Here is a 25,899-nt window from a genome sequence, read left to right on the forward strand (position 1 = left end):
GTGATGCTAATATCATTTACTGTTTTTTTTGTGTGTGTGTTTTTAAAAAAATCTGTTGATTTGTTTTTCAAAATGATCTACAAATCCACTATTTACCGTGGGATATTGCTAGCATGCATCTTACCTGTTGAATTAAAAAAAATTCAAACAACTGTCGGTTGGAATTTCAAGATGGCCGCCTAATAGCGTCATACCTCTGCCTTGTTGCTGGCATGTTTTTTAATGACTTTCAAATCCATTTTTTGTGGGATTTTCCAAGCATGTATCTTACCTTCTGAGTGAAAATAAAACATTATTTCAAACTCAACTGCTGGTTGAAATTCCAAGTTGGCTGCCGATAAGACGACTGAGTGTGCTGTTGTATGGCAACAACTTTGACACTGAGAAAATGTTTTAGACAACAAAACGTAAGTAATGACCATTTATATTTTAATGAACTATGAAACAATTTCATGCCAGAAAAATGTAACAATTTAGAAAGTAGAGTGAGAGAGGGAAGAGGGATGTACAAACAGCTGTATCCAAAAAACAATAATTGACAGTGATACAAATTTCGCCCAAAGACATCGACAATATAAACTTTATGTTCGATTTCTCTACATTTCTCAATTTGAAACAATTTAATGTAGAAAAACTTTGAGATGGTGAAGCAACCATTTTGGAAATCCGCCTTTTTTCGAGCCTCAACATGTTCCAAATTGTACTTCTATGGAGGTTTCTTTTCTCTCTACTTCTGTAACGTTATTTCTTGCTATATTTCTCAAGACATGTTTCAAAAGAGTCCCTTCTGATTTGAATAACTAATCAATACAAAAGTTTTGTTCTGTCCACTAGAGGTCGCTGTGGCCCAGGATTGGGCAAAGCGCGCGCCTGTTGTGAGTGTGACGAGAACGCGCATAGTGAAGCGAGACACATTGGAAGTTGCCTCTGCTGCTTCTCTTTCCATCCCAAGCACTCTTCTGCAGACATGCGGGGAAAAGTTTTCCTTTTGTCGTCATCATGTCGCTTTTGAATGGCGAGTCGATGAAGAAGCACATGAGACTCTGATGCACGCACTTCTTCCAGTGCCCAAGGAGCTGCACGAGAAGATCATGAGGTTCATCTTGGTGCTGATTTTCCTCATGCATGAGGTGAGTCCATCACGTTGGCAGATCCTGTCATGTTTTTTGGGTATATTTGCAAGCAGGCTGTATTCTGATAGAAAATGGAAAGTCAGGTTTCTGGAGCAATCAAAACAAATTGTTTACCTGGCTTGAGACAAAGTAACAACCCCATATCCATGGTGTTTGCAAGTATTGTGATTGCAAGAGGGAGGAATGAGCGACATCATGACGCAATTAGACATTGTTTTCCCTTTTACTTTTTCAAATGGCTCTTTCCACGAGTACATACGGGTCAGAGATGAAATAATGGCTCGGAAATCAAATTCAAAACACACGGATCACCCCTGTGTCGCTTCTGACTTTAAGATGAGTAATTCGGGCTACAGTTGGCAGTCCGGGTGTCACACCACCAGACCCCATTTTGGCTGTATGATGCTAAAAGAATTATGTGAATGGAAGTTTATTAAGCAATCTATGCAGGGAGGATTACTTTTAAAATGTAGTTCGATACAGTTACTAATTACCTGTTAAAAGATGTCATCAGTAACGTAACCCGAACACTATAATATGAAAGTAATGTAACTTGAATGCCAAATATGCTACTCAACATAAATTAAATTTACTGAATTTTGTTTTATGTAAATGGTTAATGTAACCTTGAACAATTAATAGAGGACACTACGATTCGATCTGCAACCTCAGTGGAACTGTTTACATCTAGGCTTAAAACACACTTCTATTTTATAGCATATGAATAACCTATAGTTTATGTTGACAATGTATGTGTATTATTTGCCCTCATGTAGGTTTTAAATCAGGGGATGGTGTCATAATAGTCTGTGGTTTGCAATAATCTGTAGTATGTGCAGCCCTTTGAGACTCTTTGTGATTAAGGGCTATACAAATAAACATGACTAGACTTGACTTTAAACAAATGAATATTTCATTCACATCACTCACCAAATGGTTTGGGTTTTTTTTCTTCAAAAGTGAGCTCCATTGCCGTGCTTTGTGGCATCAAATATTCTTGATGAGAGAAACAAGCAATCTTCATTTTCCTCATGTTGATGTTTTTTGAGTTTTTCCTTGCCCTCGTGTTGGTTCCAGAGCAGGGGATGGTGTAATAATAGTCTGAAAAATAGTCTGTGTAATATAATCTGTGTGATAACCTGTGAAGCCCTTTGAGACTCTTTGTGATTAAGGGCTATACAAATAAAAATGACTTGACTTGACTAGATTACATTAGTGTGTATACATGCATGAGTCATAGGAAAATGAAAGAACTAACCCAACCATTGCAATTGCAGAACTCTGTTTACTTGATCAGAATAGTGGCAATATTACCTTTGCAATTGCTTGCATGGAAATCTTTTCTGCCAAACATACGGCCTGCAGGCCAGATGCAGTCTAATAGATGATTTAACACAGCCCGCCAAAAATTTCTAAGTCTGTCAAAAAAAGAAGTGAGTCTCTTGGTAATTTTTATCTTATGTTTTTTTTTTTAAAGAAATAATAGGGGCAGTGTTGAGTTTGTATAGCATGGTAAGTTGGTTTAGGTGTAAAATTGCATTCACTAAACTCCTAAACTAAATCCTTTATCACATTCGATTCCAAACTTGAACATCTTTTTTCCCCATTGTTTGTGAATAAATGTGTTTTGCTTAGAAAAGCTCCCTTGTCATCCATGATTATAATATGTTGGGTAGGCTACGAAAGAAAGCTGATTGATAAAGCATAATTCGGAAAAACAAAGCTAAAGATGACATTATTTTACTGAGTCGGCCCTTCTCAGAAGAGAAAGTATGGATCCAGCCCGAGAGTTCAACTGATCGTTGATGTAAACATACTCTTTGTTGAGCATCTTCTGGTGTTATACAGCTTGACTTTCTATTTTCCTCATACGCTTTAAAGTTATGTCATTAAGCTCAGAAACTGGATCATCAATTATAATCCTCATTAATGTAATTCTTTTGACACCCATCATCTGCTAATCTTCTCATGCACTTTATCATTGTGTTGGACTTGGAACTGCACGGTGATGTCACCATCATACCTCTCCATACGTGACCCTGGCACATTTCCATGCAGCTTCTGGTTAATGTTTTATGGTCTTTATCTCCTCGGCGTAATCAATTTGTACCAGCCGGGAGTCAACAGAGTGTTGGACCGGCGACGCACAGAAATATGAAAATGCGTCATCGTTAGTTCAGCCCGTCTTGTTTTCTTGATTAAAGCATTGACTGATCTCAAATGGTTTGCGGCGTGAATGTAAACACACTCTTTCTGACCCTCCTACTCCCTCACACTCGGAGAAGGACTCTATCATATGGAGTGTTTTTTTTAACTCCTTAGAAAGTTTTAACAAATCCAGCTGTGTTTACGCTAGCAATTCTTTAACAAGGGTTTTGTTCATGCCTTAGCTCAACGGTGGGCAAACTACTTCCCGTGGGCCACATGCAGCCCGCAACGCTTTTTAACCGTTTTCTTTCCTGACTCAATGCATGTCAGTGTACATTATTTGGACTTAAAGGTGTCCTAACTTAGCCGTTAATGAATATTTTGGACTTACAACTACTCAAAATGTTCAGTGACATCAGATCTATCCATACAAATTGAGTTTTTCATTTACTTATTCAATCTCCCCCCCACCCGTTAGAACAATACAAGTCCTAAAAGTGACTATAAAAAAGTAAATTGTCTGCGTTTTTATATGTATATGTACAGCGAAGAAAAAAATTATCTGAACACCCTGCTATTTTGTTATTTCTCCTGCTTAGAAATCATGGAGGGGTCTGAAATTTTCATCGTAGGTGCATGTCCACTGTGAGGAAGATAAACTAAAAAGAAAAATCCAGAAATGACAATGCATAATTTTTTAACGATTTGTTTGTGTAATATAGCATTATATATACCGTAAAGAAAATAAGTATTTGAACATCCTGCTATTTTGCTTTTTCTCCCACATAGACATCATGGAGGAGTCTGTAATGTTAATCGTAGGTGCGGTGCATGTCCACTGTAAGGGAGATAAACTAAAAAGAGAAATTCAGAAATCACAATACATGATTTTTTAACAATTTATTTGAACACCTGTATCATCTGGAATTCTGACCCTGAAAGACTTGTTAGTCCGCCCATTCGAGACCCACCTGCACTCCATGTTTCATCCTGAATCAGATGCACCTGTTTGAGGTCGTAAGCTGCATAAAGACACCTGTCCACCCTATACAATCAGTAGGACTTTAATTTGTAACATGGCGAAGACCAAAGAGCTGTCCAAAGACACCAGAGACAAAATTGTACACCTCCAAAAGGCTGGGAAGGGCTACGTAGCAATTGCCAAGCAGCTTGGTGAAAAAAGGTCCACTCTTGGAGCAAGTATTAGAAAATGGAAGAAGCTAAACATGATGGTCAATCACGCTGAAAAACATGGTGCTGACCCCAACAACTTTGACAACCTCCGCCCCATCTCCAACCTTCCATTTATTTCGAAAATCCTTGAAAAAACTGTTGCTGCTCAACTCCACTCGCACCTGTCCCTCCACTCTCTCTATGAGCCCTTTCAGTCTGGTTTCCGCCCCCGCCACAGCACAGAGACTGCCCTAATCCGTATTGTAAATGATCTCCTCATAGCATCTGACTCCGGTTTAGTCTCCATCCTCATCCTCCTAGACTTGAGCGCCGCCTTCGACACAATCTCTCACCCTATCCTCCTCAATAGACTCTCCTCCATTGGTCTCACCCATACTCCCCTCAGTTGGTTCCATTCCTACCTCACTGGCCGCACTCAGTTTGTCCAGCTGAAATCCTTCACCTCAAAGCCCTACCTAGTCACCACAGGTGTACCCCAGGGATCTGTCTTAGGTCCTCTTCTCTTCATCGTCTACCTCTTGCCTCTTGGTCATATCCTCCGCAAATTTAATATCCACTTTCACTGCTTTGCTGATGACACCCAACTCTACCTCTCCTGCAAACCAAACTCCATACTCCCACCTCCCTCCCTCACCTCTTGCCTTTCCGAACTCAAAACATGGTTCACAACAAACTTTCTTAAATTAAATGCCAATAAAACAGAATTCCTCCTTCTTGGCACCAAATCCACTTTATCCAAAGTAAACAATTTCTCTCTCAATATCGACAGCTCCTTAGTGTCCCCCTCCCCCCAGGTCAAGAGTCTGGGTGTCATCCTGGATAGCATGCTTACCTTCCACTCACATATCAACACCATCACCCGCACTGCTTATTTCCACCTCCGCAATATTACCAGACTCCGCCCTTCCCTCACCCTCCGCACCACTGCTATTCTCGTCCACAGTCTTGTCACATCCCGCCTTGACTACTGCAATGCTCTCCTCTTCGGCCTTCCTCAAAAGTCCCTCCATAAAATTCAGCTGGTTCAAAACGCCTCTGCTCGCATCATCACAAAAACATCTTCCCAGCAGCACATCACCCCCGTTCTCCAACAGCTACACTGGCTTCTGCTGAAAAGCTCTATGGAGATGAGGATTTCATTTTCTAGCATGATCTGGCACCTGCCCACAGTGCCAAAACCACCAGTAACTGGTGCACTGACCATGGCATCACTGTCCTTGATTGGCCTGCTAATTCCCCTGACCTGAACCCCATCGAGAATTTGTGGGGTATAGGTAAGAAGAAGATGAAAGACACCAGACCTACAAATGCAAATGAGCTGAAGGCCGCTATAGAAGCATCCTGGGCATCAATAACACCTCAGCAATGCCACAGGCTGATTGCCTCCATGCCACGCCGGATTGATGCAGTAATCCGTGCAAAAGGATTCCCAACAAAGTACTGAGTGCATCAATGGACATTTTCAAATGTTTGATTTAGTTTTGCTGTTATAAAATTATTTTTTTACTTGGTCTGAGGAAGTATTCTAATATTTTGAGATAGGATTTTTGAGTTTTTTTCAGCTGTAAGCCAAAATCAGCAATATTCAAATAATAAAAGGCTTGAAATAGTTCAGTTGATGTGTAATGAATCCAGAATGTATGACATTTTTGTTTTTTTAATTGCATTACAGAAAATAAAGAACTTTATCACAATATTCTAATTTTCTGAGACAGTCCAGTATATTCATCCATCAATCCATCCATCCATTCCCTGCGCAGCTTATCCTCACTAGTGTTGCGGGCTTGCTATCTTCAGGCAGTGGGCAGGGGACACCCTTAATTGGTTGCCAGCCAGGGCACACAGAGACAGACAACTCACTTACACCTAGGGACAATTTGAACTGGCCAATTAACACTTATATATTCAATGTAAAACGTTAGTACTTCTTTAAATGAGTCAAAGTGGTGAGAATTTTTATTCAATACATGTCAATTTTGCCAATAGTTATTCCCTGAAAAACTTAAATGGAATTTTGCCTAATACCCACAATTATTTGGGCTTTAGCGCAACCAGTTGATGTCGCGGTGTGAAAACTCAACAAAATGTTTTACTATGCGTTCAATTGAAGAGAAAAATACTAAATTCCTCGGAAATACGTTGAAGTCAAGTCATGTTTATTTGTATAGCCCTTAATCACGAGGTGTCTCGAAGGGCTGCACAGACTACATATTATTGCAAACTACAGACTGTTTTTACACCATCCCCTGATCTAAAACCTACATGAGGGCAAGGAAAAACTCAAAAATCTCAACATGAGGAAAATGAAGAAACCTTGAGAAGGGACTGCACATGAGGTAATCCTCCCTTCCGGGATGACCAGGCTGCAATGGATGTTGCAATAACAAATGATAAACAGATATTGTCAACATAAAATATAGGTTATTCATATGCTAAAGCACACCAGGTTTATGATATATCAAATATTATGAATCATAGTGAATGTCAATACGTCCAAAAGGTATACATAGCATGTTTATTGTCTCGTATGTGGTTAGCTCCCAAATGCAATAAGATATACTGTACATCACAGCACAATGTCATTTTGAACATCTACACGTTTTCAATACCCTTGGTAAAATTTGACCTCTCAAATTTGTACTTTTCAATGTTCTGTCATGATTACCGATGTGATGCACCTGTGCCCACTTCTTTGGCGCCAACTGCCTCGGGCTCTGATTGGCTCCCTGTCACTATTTAAACCCACGTCTGTCTGTCACCTGTTGTCAGTCCGTCTGCGAACCTCAGTTTACTCTAGGCAAGCTTTTTTCGACCCTGACTCTCACCTGTTTTTGCTCCCGTCTGTTTCCCGGCTTTGACCTGTTTTTTTGCTCTCCTGTCCCAGCTACTAACCCGTTTTTTCCGTTCCCAATACCCCCATCGCTTGCCACGGAAGTCCCACTTCCGCATTCAGAGCGACCTGCTTCCCGGGTTCAGCGATCACCGGATCGTGGGTGCAACCCTTTCTTCTAATAAAACTGAGAGAAATGTAATGCAAGTGGGTCCTGACTGTTCTGGTCCTGACACGTTCTCTATTTTATTGAAAATACAAATACATGAAAATGTACTTAATATGCACCTGCATGCCACATAGGTTAATCCAGCCCATATAAATAATATATGCATTATGGTTAGTTTTAAAACATGTTGATGTGGTGCCACTTTCGTCCCCAGTTTCCTTTAGTGTGTTTTCACCATAAAATGTTTTTTTAGAAAACTTTAATCTGAATTGCGTTTAAGGCCAATGGCCAAATGATTATTGAAATGTATCCACAATTGCAATATTTTAAGCATTATTTATCCAAATATTTTAAAAAATCTGAGCTAGCCATTGTTTGAGTTCTTCAATGTATATTATCAAGTTAAAAAAGGGACGTAATATATTACCTTGCTTCAGTTTTGAGCGTTTCAAAACCAGATAAAATGGTAAATTTATAGAAAAATAAAAAATGAAATATAATATGTACATAGAGATGTCTGCATGTTTATTTCAATGTATACGGTTGCTTCTATTCCTGAAAGGTTTATCTCCATTTTTGTCATTTGTGTTTTGCATGAATGGAATGTTTACAATGAAAAAAGTTCCAATGTAAAGTGCTCAAAAAATGGTGATGCGTCATTTTGAAATAGCAGCGATGATACGAGTAAACTTGGATAGGCCATTATTAAATGTATTCCTCCTGTTTTCGCTGAGTGATTGGATCGAGATTATGTATTTGCAGATATAAAAAAAAAATCAAATCAGTATTTGTTTCCTCCTGCCCGGACCTCTCTACCAATTTTTTTAATTCCATCGTAGACCTGAATCGAAAAGTTTGGCTACCCCTGTCTTATCACCTTTACAAATTTCCTGACCATTAAATCTTGAATTGGGTCCACCCAATAGTTGAACTTTGACGCCTGTGTGCTGTCTGCGAACGACCATTTGACTATACATTTGGCGATTTTGTGCATCTCTCCCCGGCAGGTGGCGGGACGCTTTTCCGTGTGCCATTTTGTGTGGGAGATGAAGAGAGCAAGCCAAGAGTGCGAGGCCGGGTTGCTCGAGGATGCGACGCCCTTTGCAGGTCACACCTGGAGTCATTTGATGTGTTTGTGGCAGAGCCACATTAACTAGTATGTTGCCTGTTTCAGGATGTGCTGGCGAGTGGGACAATGCTTCGTGCTGGCCTAGCGCAGAGGTGGGCCAGGTGCTCACACAGCCTTGCCCCGCACCCCTCCTCCACCTCTTCGGAAAAAAAGGTGTGTTCTCAATTCCTTACTCTTTATTTGTTTCAACAAAGTGTTGGCCTCATACCAGTGGCGGTCTGTGAATTCCATACATAGGCCTTCAGCAGTGCTACGTCAAAATCAATCCAACACTCAATTAATATTTTATGGCTGTAAAACATTTACTGCACCTGTTCAAAATTGTTAAGGTACATTGCTAGATTTTACTCGCCAAAAATCCTTTTTGTTTGTACACAAAATCCATCTTGCTTACTTTCCTCAAGAAGATTTCAATTACTCTTGCTTAAGTTTCCATTCAATTTAGGGCCGATAATGTTCGTTTGACTGAAGCAATGGACACGAGGATATTTTTCTTAACGTTTTAGTTGTAGAGCTCCGTTACCGCGACTAGGCAATTATAGTTTTTAAAAATGCTGATGTTTCCCTACACCTGGTAGAAGGCCATGGTGTTGGCAAGTCGAAATCTGATTGGTTAAAGTAACAGCCTTATTTACACGTATTTATGCTACAGGGCCTGTAAAATTGATGACGAAGGCCTCCAGCTAGATTTCTGACCCTGGCAACAGTCATGGCTGAAATATATTTGGTGAAATTCTTAAATAGGAAAACATCTGGAATTATTTAATAAGTATTCATGGAAAAAAAATGAACATACCATCCATCCATTATCTGCACCGTTTATCCTCTGTAGGGTTAAGGGGGTGTTGGAGCCCATCCCAGCTACCTTCAGGCAGCGGGCAGGGGCCACCGTGAACTGGTTGCCAGCCAGTCAAAATGCACTCGGAGACATCCAACTCACTCGCTCATTCACACCTAGGGACAATTTGGACCGACTAATTAACCTGACATGCATATTTTTGGAATGTGGGAGGAAACCGGAGTGCCCGGAGGAAACCTATGCAAGCATGGGGAGTACTTGCCATCTCCGCAGTGGAAGGCTGGGAGCTGGATTTTAACCCATGACCTCAGAACGATGAACATACCATGATTCAGATATTTTTAGGCCACTTTAAGTAAAACTAAAGTATTTATCTTTGCCCCTAGTGATGGAAGAAATATATTCTGCAGAGTTCAAAACCTACAAAGGTAGTGGCTTCTAGTCTGCAAAATACACTTTCTGAGTTGTACCCATAAAGGCAACCATTAGGTTGATGCATACATAACTTTTTTGAAACAGAATGACCTGAAAAGAAAAAAAAACGTTTTAGATACAAATTATCTTAACTAGTGACACAATTGCTTTGAAAATATTTTAATCTGGAATCTTCTTTTGAAGTGCAAAGTCTCAAATTATCGTCCAATAATTGCCACTAGAGTTAATGTGCTATTTTTTCTTGGCAGGGAACCTGAGTAGGACGTGCACCCGGAGAGGTTGGTCCGATGTCGTTCCCGTCATCGCCACCGCTTGCTCGTCTGACGACACAGAACAGCCCAACGAGGTGAGCCCGGACAACACATCTTTTTCGGCAACTTTGCGCTCCATCATACTTAGAAAAGTGCAGACTTCCTTCCTGGTCTGGTCACTGTCGTGTGTTTACGTGAGGAGGAAGAAGACATGAAAGACTGCAATGTTTTGTCATCACAATCTGAAACACACAAAAAATATCAACAAAAATACACTTTAGCTTTCATTTGGCGCACACTCTCATGCCTGGCATGAGATCCTCTCCAGAGCTTTGAGGTGAATGAGAAAAAAAGTTCTTCTCTGGGAAACTTGTGTTTGTCTCCTGCTGGGTGTTCCAGGCTTTTTCTGTCTGAAGAATGTTTAGCAGAGACAACACACCACACACACACAATGATTGGGCACACATACACCATGACATGCATGGATAGACATGCCCCCCAGGAGAGGGACGCACACATACTCGTACACAAGGATGTAGGTGTGTGTGTTTGTTTTTGCCTGTACCAAATTCCACCAAAAGACAAAATGTCTCCAAAAATGGACATTGTCAAGGAAGGAGGCTCATAAAAAAGACAGCTGCTCCACACTTTAGTGAGGGAGAGACTCAAGTAGTGTTTTTGCACTGCTGTGTTTGTGAGCGCGTTGCACAAGTGGGTCCGAATTCCTGCTATTGTGCCTCGACTCGCAGAAGAAGCTCTTAAATCCCACGCAATCCCTCCAGCCTCAAAATATGCAGCCAGGATTTGAAAAAGGAACATGATGATGTTTGTTTGTGTTCAGCTGCTTTTCTACAAGGTGGTGATGGTTCTGTCCACGCTGGGTCACAGCTTATCGCTCATCAGTCTGCTCAGCGGCACCGTCGTCATTGCATTTTTCAGGTGTGTGCACACATACTAAGTTAAGTGCTTATTTGATGAGATACCATGGGGAATGTTCATCACTTTGCAAAAAAATGCATTACAAATGTGATCCAGCACCATGAAGGAAAGTCCCACAAGAACAATTAGGAAAAAAACAAATCCATAATTCATGTTGTCAAAAAGCAGATCTGAGTTTTAACTGTGGTAATTGTCTTTTATAAGTAACACATATTGTGAATCCATTTAAGTATTTTCTCACCATTTATTGGGTCAAAAACAATCCAGTTTGGCCTGCTTCTACCTGTTTTTCCTTAATCTTATTACAAGCAGTTTGTGTGCATGTTTACAAATCTGTAAATCCAGCCGGCCAGATGTTCATTTACCAAGGTTGATAGTGTGGACATTCGTGTACACAAACACATTCCGGCATGTGTGCAGGAGGCTGCATTGCACAAGGAACTACATCCACGTCAACCTGTTTGCCTCCTTCATGCTGAGGGCCGCCGCAGTGCTGACCAAAGATCTTCTGCTTTTCTCGGATCAGGACCAGGACTCGCTCGACTGCAGCGTTCAGCCCTCGCTGGTGACCCGAGCACATTTCCACATATATGTGCAAAAAGACTGAAAATTTCCATTTTCTTTGGAAAAAAAGTAAAGAGCCTTTTATAAGCTAGGTTTACGTAAAAACTTTCTAAATAATAAATCGTTTGATTTTTCCAAAGCTGTACATTCTATGAAATCTATTTTTAGGGGGCTAATATGCCACTGCTGAAAAAGCATTTTAGTTCCATTGATATTTTTTAACCCCTATTTTTGTTACTCTTAGATTTTTTCCCCTGAACTGTAGAAAAATAGGAAAATAACTATTTTTAACAAGCACAATCTTGAAACAGTATATTTTTGTACCACTACAAAATCTTTAAAATAATATTTAAATGATCCCCATTATTTGCTAGCAAAAAAACAGACTTAATGAAACCGAGGCTTTCTTGACACAACTATAGAGGGCGTACCGCAAATGTCCTCCAACCTGTATTTTGGACAGTCATGCACAGATTGTCTCATGTGCTTTTTCACTTACATGTGAACGGGTGGTTGAACACTCATTTACACACCAAAGGACACCGATGCTTGGATGCACACACAAGGACACACAAAGTCACACAACCATCAATCAGCTGCACCTTTTCTTGACGTTTCCATTTTGGAGTAATGCAAAATTGTGTGTCTGTCTGTTGTGGCAGGTAGGCTGCAAGAGCAGCCTGGCATTCCTCAACTACGCCATAATGGCTAACTTTTTCTGGTTGCTGGTGGAGGCGCTCTACTTGCACATGCTGCTGCTGGTGCTGCACGCCCGCTGCGCCCGACTCCCTGTCTTCATGCTGATCGGCTGGGGTACGGCACGCGTTCCTCTCCCGACCCTTGCCACAATTTTAAAACGCTTTCAAACACTCTAGCTTGGCTTTCATTTGCTGCCGTCCTCTATCTGAAGTCCAAGCCCGACTTCCTAACAAAAACACTTCTAGTGTCTAATCATTGTCCAAGATCAAAAGCCAAACTTGCAACATCCAATCTACAAACTGTCCCGTGTATTGCCGTTGACATGGTGCCAATAGGTGCCCGCCTTCCACGGAACAAAAGCAGCCATCCGTCCAGCTGCCAAAATGTTTGCGCTTGGATGTTCGGCTTATAAACTCTGAAGCGCTGGCGCCGTTCGTCACTCCAGCTCACTGTAAACAACGTCCTTATGCCCTGCAGGAATCCCGGGAGCCTTTACTGTTGCGTGGATCTTGTGCCGCCTCCATCTGGATGACACCTGGTGAGTTCTTCTGCAACAGTGCATCTTACATCTGCAAAAAACCAATTTGACTTCCTAATCAATATTTTCTACTATTTTGGCCACAGACGAAACACTTGAAGGATAGCAGGGACACCAATATGACCCCAATTTTTATAAATTATTATTAGATTAGTTTTTCAGCCTAATTTTGAAGGCGTCAAAATTGTGCTAAAATGTGTCCGGCATTTTATCTTCAGGTGCTGGGAAAGGAATGACAACCCGGTGGCCAGCAGACTGTTGGATTGGCCCATCATGGCGTGCGTCTTGGTATGTCCTGTGACAGAGCGGTCCAAGCCAGGTCGACTTTTCTCGTTGAAACGTGCCTTTTTTGTGGCAGGTCAACTTCATCCTCTTCATAAGCATCATCCGCATCTTGGTGCAGAAGCTACGATGCACCGACGTGGGCGGCAACGAGCAGTCGCAGTACAAGTAGGCCGCCGCTGATGGCCCTTCTCTTTCCTAGCATGGGGGTGGGAGTTTTGAGATTTTTAATTACATTTCAAAAGAAACACTCATTTCAATTCATGTCATGATTTCATGAGTGGCGTTCAAAAAAATCAACGCTGTATTCAGAATGATCTTAATGATTGCAGTTGGTTTATACACGTTTTCAGTCGATCAGCATCCTCCAGTGTTGGAACAATTTCCACTAAAATTAAGCAAGTTCGTTTTCACATCTCAGAGTGCACAAGTTATAGATGGAGTAGTGCATTTATTGTCGAATGCATTGAGTGACAACCTCTTCGGCCAATAACAAAAAAATGTTCTTGACTGAGTTTCTTTGCGTAAGGCGTCTGGCCAAATCCACCCTGCTGCTCATCCCCCTGTTCGGGATCCACTACGTGGTCTTCGTCCACCTGATGGAGCCCAGCGACCCCACCTTGCGCCGCGTCAAGATCTTCTTTGAGCTGGGGCTCGGATCTTTTCAGGTCTCACCAAACTGCACTTTTGTTGTCCTTTATGGATCGTATTGTCCTGTTGTCATTGGCTCCCCTTCCTCCTAATCTCACCGGGTGTTTCAGGGTCTCATGGTGGCAGTGCTGTACTGCTTCCTCAACTGTGAGGTGAGTTCCGTTGTCTTTTTTTTTTTTTTTTTGAAATGAAATGAAATGTTTATTGAAGGTATTGTTGGATACATTAATCAAAACATGACACAAAAAGAAAAACTAATGCTGAGAGTGAGCATGGCCAAATATGGTCACCTTACGCCCCCTCCCCTAAGGAAATTTGACAGATCTGTTTCTGCCAACCTTTGCTTAAAGGTTTGCACCGTATTTGCACTAATAACCCGGTCAGGCAAAAAATTCCAAATTTTTGGTATCCTGAAAGAAATAAAGTTTCCGTGCAAGTTGCTGGTAGGTCTAGGCACCCGTAACTTATATCTGTGACCACGTAAACCATCAACACGACAGAACTCAAAAAATTGATCAAAAGGCACATCGATCATTCCATGCAGTACTTTGAACACAAAAATTAAATCAAATCGAATTCTACGGAGCTCCAAAAAGTCCAAGTTCAGTCTTTGTAGTCTTTCAGGATATGACCAGCTGTGCATCCCAGGTATCCGCTTCGTATACCGTCGTTGAACTCCTTCCAGTAGTTTAATGTCCTTGAGTAAGTAAGGGTTCCACACAACGCTGTTATATTCTAACCCGGGTCTAACATAAACGCAAAACATTCGAACTAAGAATGCTGGGTTCTTGTTGTAAAAGTTTCTGTAAATGTTTGATGCTATGTTATTGGCTTTGTTGGTAATTTTGGCGATATGCGTGATAAACTTTAAGTTTGAAGTAAGAGTGACACCCAGATCCTTATGTTCAGTAACAACATGCAAATCATGATCATTAATGTTATACAGCGGAACAGAACCATGTAAAAACGACTATGCTAAGCATTTATGAGATGACAATTGCAGTTGCCACTTTTCGGACCAAAGAAAAACTGATTTAATGTCATTTTGGAGAGAATCAATTGTTCCTGTCACCTGGGTTTTTGGTAAGAAAGCCGACAGTTTAGCATCATCGGCAAAAATTGAGATGTCACTACTTTGAATGGCCTCAGGTAGGTCGTTGACAAAAAACAGAAATAATAATGGTCCTAGTACTGAGCCCTGCGGTACCCCACTACAAACTTCCGACCACGCTGAAAGAACATCATCAATTTTTACGCATTGTTTACGATTTGACAAATATGCTGTTATCCATTCAAGCAGTTTTCCCCTAATACCATAGCATTTCAGTTTTTGTAAAAGCTTGTTATGAGACACTTTATCAAAAGCCTTGCAAAAGTCTAAGTAAACAACATGACCAGCCATATTGTGAACAAAAAACATACTGGTAATATTATTCAAATGAGCTATTAAGTTAGTCATGGTAGAATGTCCGGACCTAAACCCATGTTGTTTAAACGTAAAAAGATTGTGCTCCTGTATAAATTTCCATATGGCATCTGAGATAATTTTCTCAAACACTTTACAGACGCAGCTAGTCAAGCTAACTGGTCTATAGTTGGCTGCACTTGTTGTGCTCCCCCCTTTAAAAATCGGTATGACAATAGCACTAAGCCAGTCCTCAGGCAGCTGTGAATCCTCAAAAGATCTAGAAAACAGGTAAAATAATGGTTCACATAAAAAGTCAGCTAGCTTTTTAAGCAAAAAATTTGGAATTTTGTCAGGGCCGGCTGAAAATTTGCTGGGAAGTTTTATCAAGTATCTATGAATTAAGTCCTTTGAAAGTTCCACAGAATTTAGAACAGCTGAAGTTCTGCTGGGAAAGTCGGGTGAAACCCCATTGTCACGACCAAAAACACTGGCATACTGATCATTTAATATACGGACATTGTCAGCATTATCTGTAGCAACGGTACCGTCAGATGCCTTCAGGTTGGGAATAGATGCCCTAGAAATTAGTTTACGGTTGATGTATGAAAATAATTTACGAGTATTATTAGCCTCTAAAACTTTATTTTCCTCGGCCACCCTTTCCCGCCTGATGGCCCTCCGCAGTTCCCTTGAAGCATCTTGATAACTTTCCAAGTATGCCAACTGATCACGTTTATAAAGCTTGTGAATAAACTGTTTTCGCCTATGCAATTCAGCTATATCACGGTTGACGTGAGGTGTAACAGCAACTGAGGGTACGTATACAGATATCAAAGTGTAAACAACAGATTTAAATATTGCCCACATTTCTTCAATATTCCCACAATTATCAAATAAGAGGTACCATTTGACACTAGACAGAAAGTATCTCATGCCATGTAGATCACAGTCTTTAAAATTTATGTAGTTCTGAGCAGCGGTATCTTTTTTAAGAGCCAGGTTAAGTTGGAAAGTAACAGAATCGTGATCACTGGTAGAGAAACTCGGCCCAACGTCAATGTTTTTAATCAGATATCTGTCAGTGGAAAACACAAGGTCTAATACATTGGACCCCCTGGTTGGTTTATCGACATGCTGAAAGAAAGCTGCATTTGAAACCAAGTTTTTGAACATTGAAGTTAGATTAGTATCAGAATTTTGAAGAAAACTGTGGTGAAGGTCAGGAAAGTTAAAATCACCCATAAGTAGAATTTGCAATTTAGTATCAAAAATAGAATTCAGATGTTCGAACATAGCGACGTTGGCCTGAAAAGAGCTCAGACCAGAGCGATATACAAGCACTATTCTCAGCTTCACCCCAGAAATAAGAATATCACATCTCAATAACTCAATTCTATCGAATTGATAATTAGCGACAGAAAACACAGTTATACCATGAGAAACCATGAGCAAAACTCCTCCATGTTGGGCATTTTTACGGTCAGTTCTAATGGACTGATATTTCTCTATAGTTGGCCCTGTGTCACCAGCGGAGTACCAAGTTTCTGTAATTGCCAAAATATCAGGGGTGTAGAAATTGATGTACGAAACCAAGTCATCTGCCTTAGAAGTCAAACATTGGGCATTAATGAGATGAATCAAGGGGCTGTTCAAGAAAGGCGAAGGCGACCTTAGGCATTTCCCGGCTTGACAATAATTTTCCCGTCCCGTATAATAATGTTTACTTCACCTTCGTCCTGACGGCGCTTAAGTTCGTCCTGTAGTTCCCTGTCGCGTTCCCTTTCTTTTGGTGTCATATCTGGACGAACAAATCCAGAAGACAACGTCGGAAAGGTACTTTTCACCCGATTGAATCCACGGAGAAACGCCAGCCTTGATCTTGTATTCCGGAATCGGATCTTCACAATCCTGGGTTTACCATCATTCCTCAGCCTTTCATCACGAAAAACTTCCAGAATGTCCTGTTTCTCTACTCCCGGAACTGCTTCGGCGACTTGCTGAAAGAGCTGGGTATCCTGGACAGCTTCCCCATTTTCTCGATGTGTCTTTGCTCCAACCACCACGAGATCATGCTTCCTAGCCTCCTTTGCTAGCATTTCCTCCATTAGGCTAGTCGACATTCTAGCAACTTCTGGCATCATCTGCGTCATTATCTCTCGGACCAAAGTTGGTACCATGGCCTTCACGGTTTCACGGACAGTAGAGACCAAATCAGCAGAGTTCAGGGCACCGCACGGCCCAGACGACCCAGATAGAGGCACCGGAGTGCTATCCACGTAGGTGAACACCGTTCCAGAGCTACTCAGAGAGGCGTAAGAATCCTTATCATCAGCGGATAAGCCGGGGACGCAGGACTTGCAGATGTAAGTAGCTTGCTTATCCTGTATCGCGAGGCTTAGGTCCTGAACTGACTGTCCAGAGCACTCATAGTGAATATAGTGTTTGCAGTGACTGCACTGGATCATTGCTCCATGGTCCACGGCACCGCAAAAACATGGTTTAGAAACTGTCTTTCTAGGCGCCATATCAAATAAATCAAAAACTCAGTTCAATTATTGAGTAAAACAAAACAAAAACTTCGACTCGACTTCAAAATACGGCATTTCGGACCCGCCGCATTTTCGCGCGCTTGCGTGCCACTTGTTAACATAACATGTGCGAAAAGGGGTAATTATTTCTCCTCGTCATCTTTCCACACGTCCAACATTTATTTTATGTGTTCAGGTCCAGAGCGAGCTGCGGAGGGTGCACAAGAGCGTGTCCCTTAAGCACTACGCTGGCGGTCGCGAGTGCAGTCTGCGCGCAGCCTCGCTGGCCCTCAACGAGGGCCCGCACTCCACCCCGGGCCCCAGAATCTACAGGGCCGCCTCCATCTTGCAGACTGAAACCTTTCTCTTGTGATCGTTCAAGGTTACACAAAAAATACTTTTTTCGTTTTTCCAACGCTGTGCTAAATATTGTAATAGTTCACTTCAACTTTAGTTGGCAGACTCAAGGTCCAATTAACAAGGAACAAAACACATAAAACGTTAATGCAACTCAACTGGCCCCAAAGCTCCCAAGTTCTTGAAATGATTATTTCTATTTTCAATGCATTTATGTCACCTGTGTTATCATGACCAAAGGCACACAAACTCCAATAATGGCTGTTTAGATTTAATGCTAATCTAGCATTAAGAGGACTCCCATTTAGTTTTTTTTTCCAGTTTTTATTAGTGACCACTCATAAGGTGACTTCCAAAATAAATACAAATGATCAACATTAATGATAATGTTTCACAATAAATACTTTACATAATATTAATAACATGTTTTACAATAAATAATTCCTTGTTAATTAAGCAATAAATATCTGTAAAATGGTAGTCATCTTTACAAAGGGCTCATCTTGTCAGTGGCTTGTGGCACGGAGGCGAGGGGTGAAGGAAGAGGATGATGGTGGCGAGGAGGAAGGTGAGGGCGATTGAGATGACGAATGAGGGATATTAGTGGAGCGTTTAGATGGTGGCCTGGTACTAGATGTGGCGGCGGCAGCAGCAGCCCTCCTGTGAGGATGGCAACTGTAAGAATTATGAAGGAGATGAGGAGGAAGAGGAATCTCACCTAATGGCGGCAGCCTTTCGCCGGACCCAAGGGGCGTCGATGGCAGCACAGTAGAAGTCCTTGTCTGTGTAGAAGCTACAGGACGACAACAAGTAGAAGAAAGATTAGTGCGTCAGAGCTCGGATGATGTTTCTCAATTACTAGCCTAGGGTGTGCTCTTGCATATCTTGATCATCAATCAAAGCCTCATGAGCCAGTTGTGTCAAAGCAATCCTTCTATCTATTGTGTAGAGCCTACGTGGAAGGCCTTGTTGGAAGCAGATATGGCAGAACCTGTATAATTTTTGGAGGGTGTTCAGCTTATTTCGGACTCACATGACAGCAGGGAGGCAGGGCGCTTGTGGAATCTGCACTCTGTACGCGAGCACCTCATCTGTCACCTCTTTGTAGCTAACCTTCTTGCAGCACTCGGTGGGCTTCCCTACTGGGGAACACAAGCGAGACGTTAGCAATGGCCATTCTGACACTGGATCGAGTAAGACTTTCAAACCTACCTTGTGCGCGGCCGCGCTTGACCAAAGCCAGAAGAAGAGCGGCTAGCAAAAAAGTTTTGGCGAGACTCCCGCAGTTCTTCATTTCTTCTGCAAAAATTAGTGGTGGTCTGGTTGGCAGGTCAGCAAAAATGTGTGTGAAGCAGCGACTCTGGCGTGGCCCAATTTAAGACCAAAAAAGCAGAAGTCTTGTTTAGTCATCCTTCCGCCGGCTTTTCTCTTCTTTTTCTGAATGGCGGACGCCCTCTTTACTGGGAAGTCTAAAAGTGAGCAACTGTCAATAAGCCGGAGGCCACTTTTTCCGACATGGTGTTGTGTCGCTTTTTCTTTTTTTCACTTCAAGGAACGCAGACAAAGTAATGAAGCAACACATTTAGAGGTGCAAACATCAGCTTGAAAATTACAAATCAAAACCTAGACTATGTCTTTCTTCATTCATTTTACAACTATTTAATTTCTAAGGAACAAAGAAGAATCAACATTATTCGATGAAATCGTCATCATTCATAACTATTAACTTTGTTTTTAATTAATAAAACCGTGGGGCTATCAAGTTTTTGTATTCTTCTTGAATTGAAGATTCTTGACAGTAACTTAAGGGGATCCATTTGCTTAATCTTGACTCAATATGACAACTGCTGAGCTGAAGAAAGTTGTGTAACATAGAAGTTGCTCGTCGACAGGGATTTTTGTGTAATCAGCTGCGTCACCTCCTACCTAACTTTTGTGTGCAACTTTTAAGCCTGTCATGCATTTCTCCATGACACGTGAGCCACCTGGAAACAGTGTCGAGTCTCACCACTCAGTGCCTTGTCATCGGCCCCTTTTGCACTTGCGCTTCTCTCTACTTCCGCATTTTCTCACTTCTTGATGTTTTCCTTTCCATTGCGTCTTAAAGTTGCCGGTAAATAATTAACATATGTTAAATGCAGTGACCTGCGGGTTGGTGGGTGTCTGGTGAGGCACAGTCGGATTTACAAATAAATGGAGCTACATTTCATTCATAATTTGATTCACAAAGCAAGAAAGCAATATATGAACTGTAGAAGTGAATGATGTTTCATTGTCTTACTTTAATTCATAAATGAAGTATATAATTTTTAAAATAAAAGTATCAATAGATAGATATGAAAAAGTCCATGCAATGAGGGGAAAAGAATAACTGGAAGGCTTGACTTGCTGCGAGCTTGTTATTATTATCACTAATTCTATTGTTTGAGGCTGATGTCTGCATACCTGTCAACCTCCACGGCTCCATGCCCTTACAAAATGTCGTATTTTCCCTTACAAAATACAAAAAAATCGTACACAATTTTTTTTCAAACGTGTTTATTTATGTAGTTTATGTTATATTGTACATGTGTTTTGTTATATCATATATATTGTTAATTAACATTTTGTTGTGAGACACTGAGTTGCTCGACATTAATGAGGTATATTATAAAAAAAAGTTCACAAATTAAGTAGCTTGGACGTTTACTGTAGCAGGAAAAAATACATGCAAATTTGATTAAGTAGAATTTTCTTATTCAAATTATTAATTCATTTTCTGCATTCAATTATTGATGGTAATATACTGATTAAAGGGATAACCACAGACCTGTCTTTTTTCATTTTCTCCTTTTATACCTCCTTTTTTCTTAACTTCTTTATACAACGTAATAATTCGTAATATAATGCATCAAAGCAAGTGAGTCATTTGAGAGCCGGCTCTCTTTAATGAGTTTAGCCGAAAAAGCCGGTTCTCTAAAAAGAGACGGACTCCCTTTCACTACACAACTACCATGGAATGATGCTTGATGCGAAATCCCCAGGCGGCAGACGCATGCGCACAGTAGCATCAAAACGCTTGCTTCGTTTGCAACGAAAAAAACTTCAGACATTGAGGCTACCGCGGCGAACTCGTTTGACTTGATTGATTTGCCATTTCGTGATAGTTGGTGTATACCAGATGGTACCCATCATTGACAAATCTGCATTTTTCCGTACAGATTTTTTTGTACGTCGTACACGTCTTAAAATGGATCATAAAAGTACTTTGTATGACAAAAACGTACAGGTTGACAGGTATGTGTGTGCGCCAAATCACAATCCTTGGTTTCACTATCACCTTCTGCCACAAGTATTGTGTTCCTCGTTCTGCAGACGCTCAGCACAGTAATACCTTACTGACTAATTTTATATATAATATTCATGAGATGTGAAAAAACAACCATTAAAAAAAAGTTTAAACATTGTGAAATTAAATAGAAAATAACTTTTACACCGAATAAATTGAATTATTTTATATATTTTTTCTTTTAATATTTCCATGATGACAGTTGAAGTACTGCCTTACCTATACAGTAGCTCAGGAGGTAGAGTGTTCGGTTTGGGACCAAAGTTCGATTCCTGGCTCCTGAAAGTTAAATGTTGAAGTGTCATTCGGCATAACACTGAACTCCTGACACCCCCGATAAGCATAACTGACGCCGCTTTTGTTGCCTGAGTGTGTGTCAATGGTTAAGTGTGAAGCACATTGTAAAGCGCTTTAGGAGGTCTACAGAGACTTGAAAAGTGCTCTATACAGTAAATGCAGAACATTTACCATATACAGTTGCACAGAAAAAAAGAAAATCGGCACTGTCCGTTCTCTCCAGCAGGTAGCAGTAAAAACAAGGGCAAGCTCAAAATGACCGACAAGCCAAATTTTTGCAACATCTTTGCTACTAATTTTTATGTGTGTGTTGCCTAGAGAACGTCAGCGTTTTTCTCTTGGTAGTCTGCATGTGAGCATTTGGACATTCGCTGTGCTTTACATCAGGTATTTTATTATAATTGATGTGTTGGGTTAATTCGTTTAGCGCCAAAATTGTGTGCTGTGGCTCTCCTTTTCCACGAGAGTAAACGCTCTGCCTCCAAACCACGAGACAGAGATGTCTACCACTTGTGCAAAGAAACGTGATTGAAAGCACCAGACAAGATCTCAGAGACTTTTTTTTTATTTGTGACCACCAATAATGACTTATGTCAGCAATAAATAGCATGTTCTTTTACAATAAGTTAGAGAATAAGATTTTGCTCATAAATAGAAAAGTCAGTTAAATTGGTCATACAATAAATATTTGTAGACACACGGGTGATCTCTTGTGGTCTCAGTCACACAGTGGAAGAAAACGAGGGGAGTTGGGAGGCTGCTGTTGATGATGACAATGGTGGAGATGTGGAAAGTGCAGAAGCAGTCGAGGTCAGGATGGAGAGCAGCGTGCTTTTGGTGGAGGCCCGGGCAGCGGCTGCTTTCCTGTGAGGATGCAGAATAAAAAAGATGAGGACTAGGAGAAAGATGAGGATCACAAGGACAGAGGCCAAACATACTCAATGGCGGCGGCCTTGCGACGGACCCATGGGGCGCGGATGGCTGCGCAGTAGTAGCTGTCTTTGGTGTAGAATCTGCAGACACATTTAGTTGGCTTGGTTTGTGTTTCGGTTTGTGGCCACGGGGGGCACCTACAGTATGTGCTCTTTCTAACCGTATTTTCCGGATTTACCCCAAATTGATCAAAAATTTGAATGTGCGCCTTATAATCCAATGCACCTTATAGTGCGGCAAATACGGTACTATAAATTAATTTGGTAGATGTAAGGATGAACCAAAACTCACATGACGGCAGGCAGGCAGGGTGCTTGCGCGATCTCCACTCGGTAGGCAAAGACCTCCTCCGTCATCTCCTTGGTGCTCACCTTCTTACAGCATTCGGTGTGCTTCCCTAGCAGACCGCAACACAAGCTGGACGTTAGCGTTGTAACCTGATGTGGACTAACCGCGCCACCGGCTCACCTTGTCCGCGTCCATGCTGAACCAGGACCACCAGGAGCGCAGCCAGCAAAAAAGTCTTCATGGTGTTTAGAAAAGGAAGCAAACAAAATTTTGAAGCGTTCTTGGAGTGTGTTGTGTGAGGTGGCCACTCCAGCGAGCTTTCTTTAAGAAAGAGAAAAAGCAGAAGTGGACAGCAAACAATTTAGTTAGTCATCCTCCTTTGCGTTTCGCTTTCCAGTCTCGTTTGTTGCGAAATGTGTGACTGACCAGCGGAAGCTGGAAATCACACGCATCTGAGAAGCCCAAGGCAACCTCTCACAACTCCAACATTTATTTTATTTTTTTACCTTAAAGTGGGGTGCGGCATTAGAAGTGTCCAGTAGAATATTTTCCCGATGTGTTAACAATGCCCAACTGAGATCAAGAGCCCTTAAAATGTTTTCTTACTATCTTACTTTTAGCAAAGCTGTTCAGGCTCGTCCCTGCGCTTTTTCTCTTATATCTGTTAGTGTAGCATGAAAATGGTGAAAGTAAGAAGAGGCCTATTTCAAGTACAGTCCAAATCCCGAACCGAACTCTTGAAAAGTATAAAAAAGAGGCTGCAATCATGACTAAAAGATTTACTGTGTAATATTTGACCACTCGATGGCAATGTATTGTCAAATCCAATCGAAAACCGGTATCGAATGAGTAGAGAATAGTAGCAAGATGCCAGACAAACATGGCGACCGCTACTTGGAATGGATTCCATTGTGTAAAACAAATGCACATTTCTCGACCCATGAACACTGCTTTAACATTGGTGTGATAGTGTATGTATTTTTGCCTATTACTCAATTCAATGTTTTTTTTTAACAGAGTGAAGGTTTTTTTGTACCACTAAGAGGCACTAAATATTCCACACTGTCCCTTAAAAGCAAGGAGATGGCTGCAAAGTGTTAAAAAGTTTCAAATTCTGTACAGTTTTATTTATCCGATCTTCTCATTGTGAAATGTCATATTTCAAGGTTCTAAAACCCATGGCCATTCGTCTTCAAATCCTCTGTGTCAAACTCAAATGTTTCTTCCTCACAAGATTCTGGTGAATGTCAGGATATCAAGTTTTCTAAAGCGGTCTTATTTTAACATAGTTTGAGCTACGGCATGCTTTTTCATTCAAAAAACAGTAATCTACTGCAACCTATTGATATGGACGAATGCTACAGGATCTCAGTTAAAAGAAAGCGAAGATACTGAACAATGGCATGCTTTTTTTGAAGAAGATTAAATGAAATTTCCTGTGGAACACTAGATAAGGTTTCGTGGATCCCTGCTTGAAAAGCAGTGCTCTGATGAATCCTCTAATGGCAAACCAAAAGTGCAGTTTATCAAAAAGACAATCACTCAGCAACAAAAGGAAATGCCCCAGGGATGCAAGATGGAAAATAAACAATGAAAAAATTATTATCAAATAATATGAGATTGACACTTGACACATCAGGAGAGAAAAAATGTGTATTGTGAAAGGAGCTGACAAAGTAAGTGACACGACCGGATCTTTGTGTGACTCCTTCGTTTTTGGTTCTACCAACTTGTCATTTTTTTCTGTGACTCGTCGCCACATGATCACAGACAAGGGCAAGCCTGGGCACTTTTTTTCTTTCACACACTGACTCACATGTAAAAAAGTCTTGCAATTTTCAAACATCATTCAAAAGAAGCAGTCAAGCGGCGTTTTTCTCCTATTGTATTTTTGTACCATGAATATAAACTACAATAAACGTGTTTCCTCGGAAAAAAAAATACTTCATTCTCTTAGTAGAAATTCCCTGTTATGACTGAACAGTTTTGGTGAGTTTTATTTGTTTTAAATAAATATAAACATTTTTTTTCTCAGACTGACTTTATTTCCTTTCAAAATTATACTTTTGAGTTGATCTTTTATTCGGTTTAAAGTTGTATGATGTAATTCCCATCAATATGTCAAGGGTCAGAGCGTGTCGTATGGAAATAATGACGTCATTTATTTTTTTAAAATTTAGTGGTGATTCCTGTACTCGTGGAAAGATGTGTGAGTCACGCATGCATGGATGACAACTGCGAAGCTCATCTGCCATTGTTTATTACAAATGTACGATTGCAAGTATTTTTCTACCTCATATCGTTTATAATTAGGGGAAACCGGGTACAGTTTTAACACATTTTGCTTTCTCCCTCCCCATTTATGATATTTTGTGCTAGTCCTCTCAAATGTTTATACATGGTAACTTAATTTGTCTTTTTCAAATAGACTTCAATGGTAGAGTGCTTCGTAACTCTGTGACAGTCTCTCAAACAGAGACATACACAGTATTACAACCGTACTCAGTACCAAGCGTGGTTGTAATACTGCTTGTGGACAGTTGTACCGGTGTGATTTATTATGACAAATACATTTGAGATATTGGGCGGTGGCATGCTCTTTCCGGGTTGGGGATGAGATATTGCCCCAAGTGGAGGAGTTCAAGTATCTTGGGGTCTTGTTCACGAGTGAGGGTAGGATGGAACGAGAGATCCACAGGCGACCCGCCTGCAGCGTCTGCCGTCATTTGGATCCCGTACCTGTCCGTCGTGGTGAAGAGAGGGGGGAGCCGAAAGGCAAAGCTCTCGATCTACCGGTCGATCTACGGTCCTACCCTCACCTATGGTCATGAACTGTGTGTTATGACCGAAAGAACACGATCCCGGATACAAGTGGCTGAAATGAGTTTTCTGCGCAGGGTGTCTGGGCTCTCCCTTAGAGATAAGGTGAGGGACTCTGTGTAGAGCCACTACTCCACCGCATCGAGATATATTATATTTATGATTTAATAGAAACATAT

At 41.1% G+C, this 25,899-nt stretch overlaps 2 protein-coding genes across 3 annotated transcripts; one reads left to right on the plus strand and one right to left on the minus strand.

The window, feature by feature from the left end:
- The first annotated feature begins 892 nt into the window (after positions 1-892).
- Positions 893-24,833, plus strand: vipr2 (vasoactive intestinal peptide receptor 2). 2 transcript variants are annotated; one of them, XM_088322521.1, is made up of 14 exons: positions 893-1,130; positions 8,482-8,581; positions 8,649-8,756; positions 10,086-10,183; positions 10,930-11,027; positions 11,448-11,592; positions 12,254-12,404; positions 12,768-12,828; positions 13,047-13,116; positions 13,187-13,278; positions 13,640-13,778; positions 13,872-13,913; positions 17,894-18,079; positions 23,017-24,833. In XM_088322521.1, the coding sequence occupies exons 1-13, from the start codon at positions 1,047-1,049 to the stop codon at positions 18,068-18,070; spliced, it is 1,365 nt and encodes a 454-aa protein (XP_088178647.1). In that variant the 5' UTR covers positions 893-1,046; the 3' UTR covers positions 18,071-18,079; positions 23,017-24,833. The 2 variants fall into 2 exon arrangements, with proteins under 2 accessions (XP_088178647.1, XP_088178646.1); XM_088322520.1 differs by lacking the exon at positions 23,017-24,833 and having other exon boundaries at positions 17,894-18,212.
- Positions 22,351-23,200, minus strand: LOC148348296 (uncharacterized). Its single transcript, XM_088322522.1, has 4 exons — positions 23,081-23,200; positions 22,904-23,009; positions 22,618-22,692; positions 22,351-22,543 (listed from the first exon to the last, which is right to left on the minus strand). Exons 1-4 carry the CDS (start codon positions 23,139-23,141, stop codon positions 22,402-22,404), a joined length of 384 nt encoding a protein of 127 aa, XP_088178648.1. The 5' UTR covers positions 23,142-23,200; the 3' UTR covers positions 22,351-22,401.
- Positions 24,834-25,899: the final 1,066 nt, after the last annotated feature.

This window comes from Urocampus carinirostris, chromosome 18 (genome assembly GCF_059441175.1).
Source record: "Urocampus carinirostris isolate Australia breed hairy pipefish chromosome 18, RoL_Ucar_1.0, whole genome shotgun sequence".
Taxonomy (NCBI): domain Eukaryota; kingdom Metazoa; phylum Chordata; class Actinopteri; order Syngnathiformes; family Syngnathidae; genus Urocampus; species Urocampus carinirostris.

What these genes read in the sequence shown, in the direction of transcription:
- vipr2 (XM_088322521.1), top strand. Translation starts at nt 1,047, where the DNA reads ATGCACGCACTTCTTCCAGTGCCCAAGGAGCTGCACGAGAAGATCATG. An exon ending in GGATGCGACGCCCTTTGCAG is followed by an intron (nt 8,582 to 8,648) that starts GTCACACCTGGA and finishes TGCCTGTTTCAG; the next exon opens with GATGTGCTGGCGAGTGGGAC. An exon ending in AACGAGCAGTCGCAGTACAA is followed by an intron (nt 13,279 to 13,639) that starts GTAGGCCGCCGC and finishes TCTTTGCGTAAG; the next exon opens with GCGTCTGGCCAAATCCACCC.
- LOC148348296 (XM_088322522.1), bottom strand. Translation starts at nt 23,141, where the DNA reads ATGAAGACTTTTTTGCTGGCTGCGCTCCTGGTGGTCCTGGTTCAGCAT. An exon ending in TCAGCATGGACGCGGACAAG is followed by an intron (nt 23,010 to 23,080) that starts GTGAGCCGGTGG and finishes GCGGTCTGCTAG; the next exon opens with GGAAGCACACCGAATGCTGT. An exon ending in CCCTGCCTGCCTGCCGTCAT is followed by an intron (nt 22,693 to 22,903) that starts GTGAGTTTTGGT and finishes ATGTGTCTGCAG; the next exon opens with ATTCTACACCAAAGACAGCT.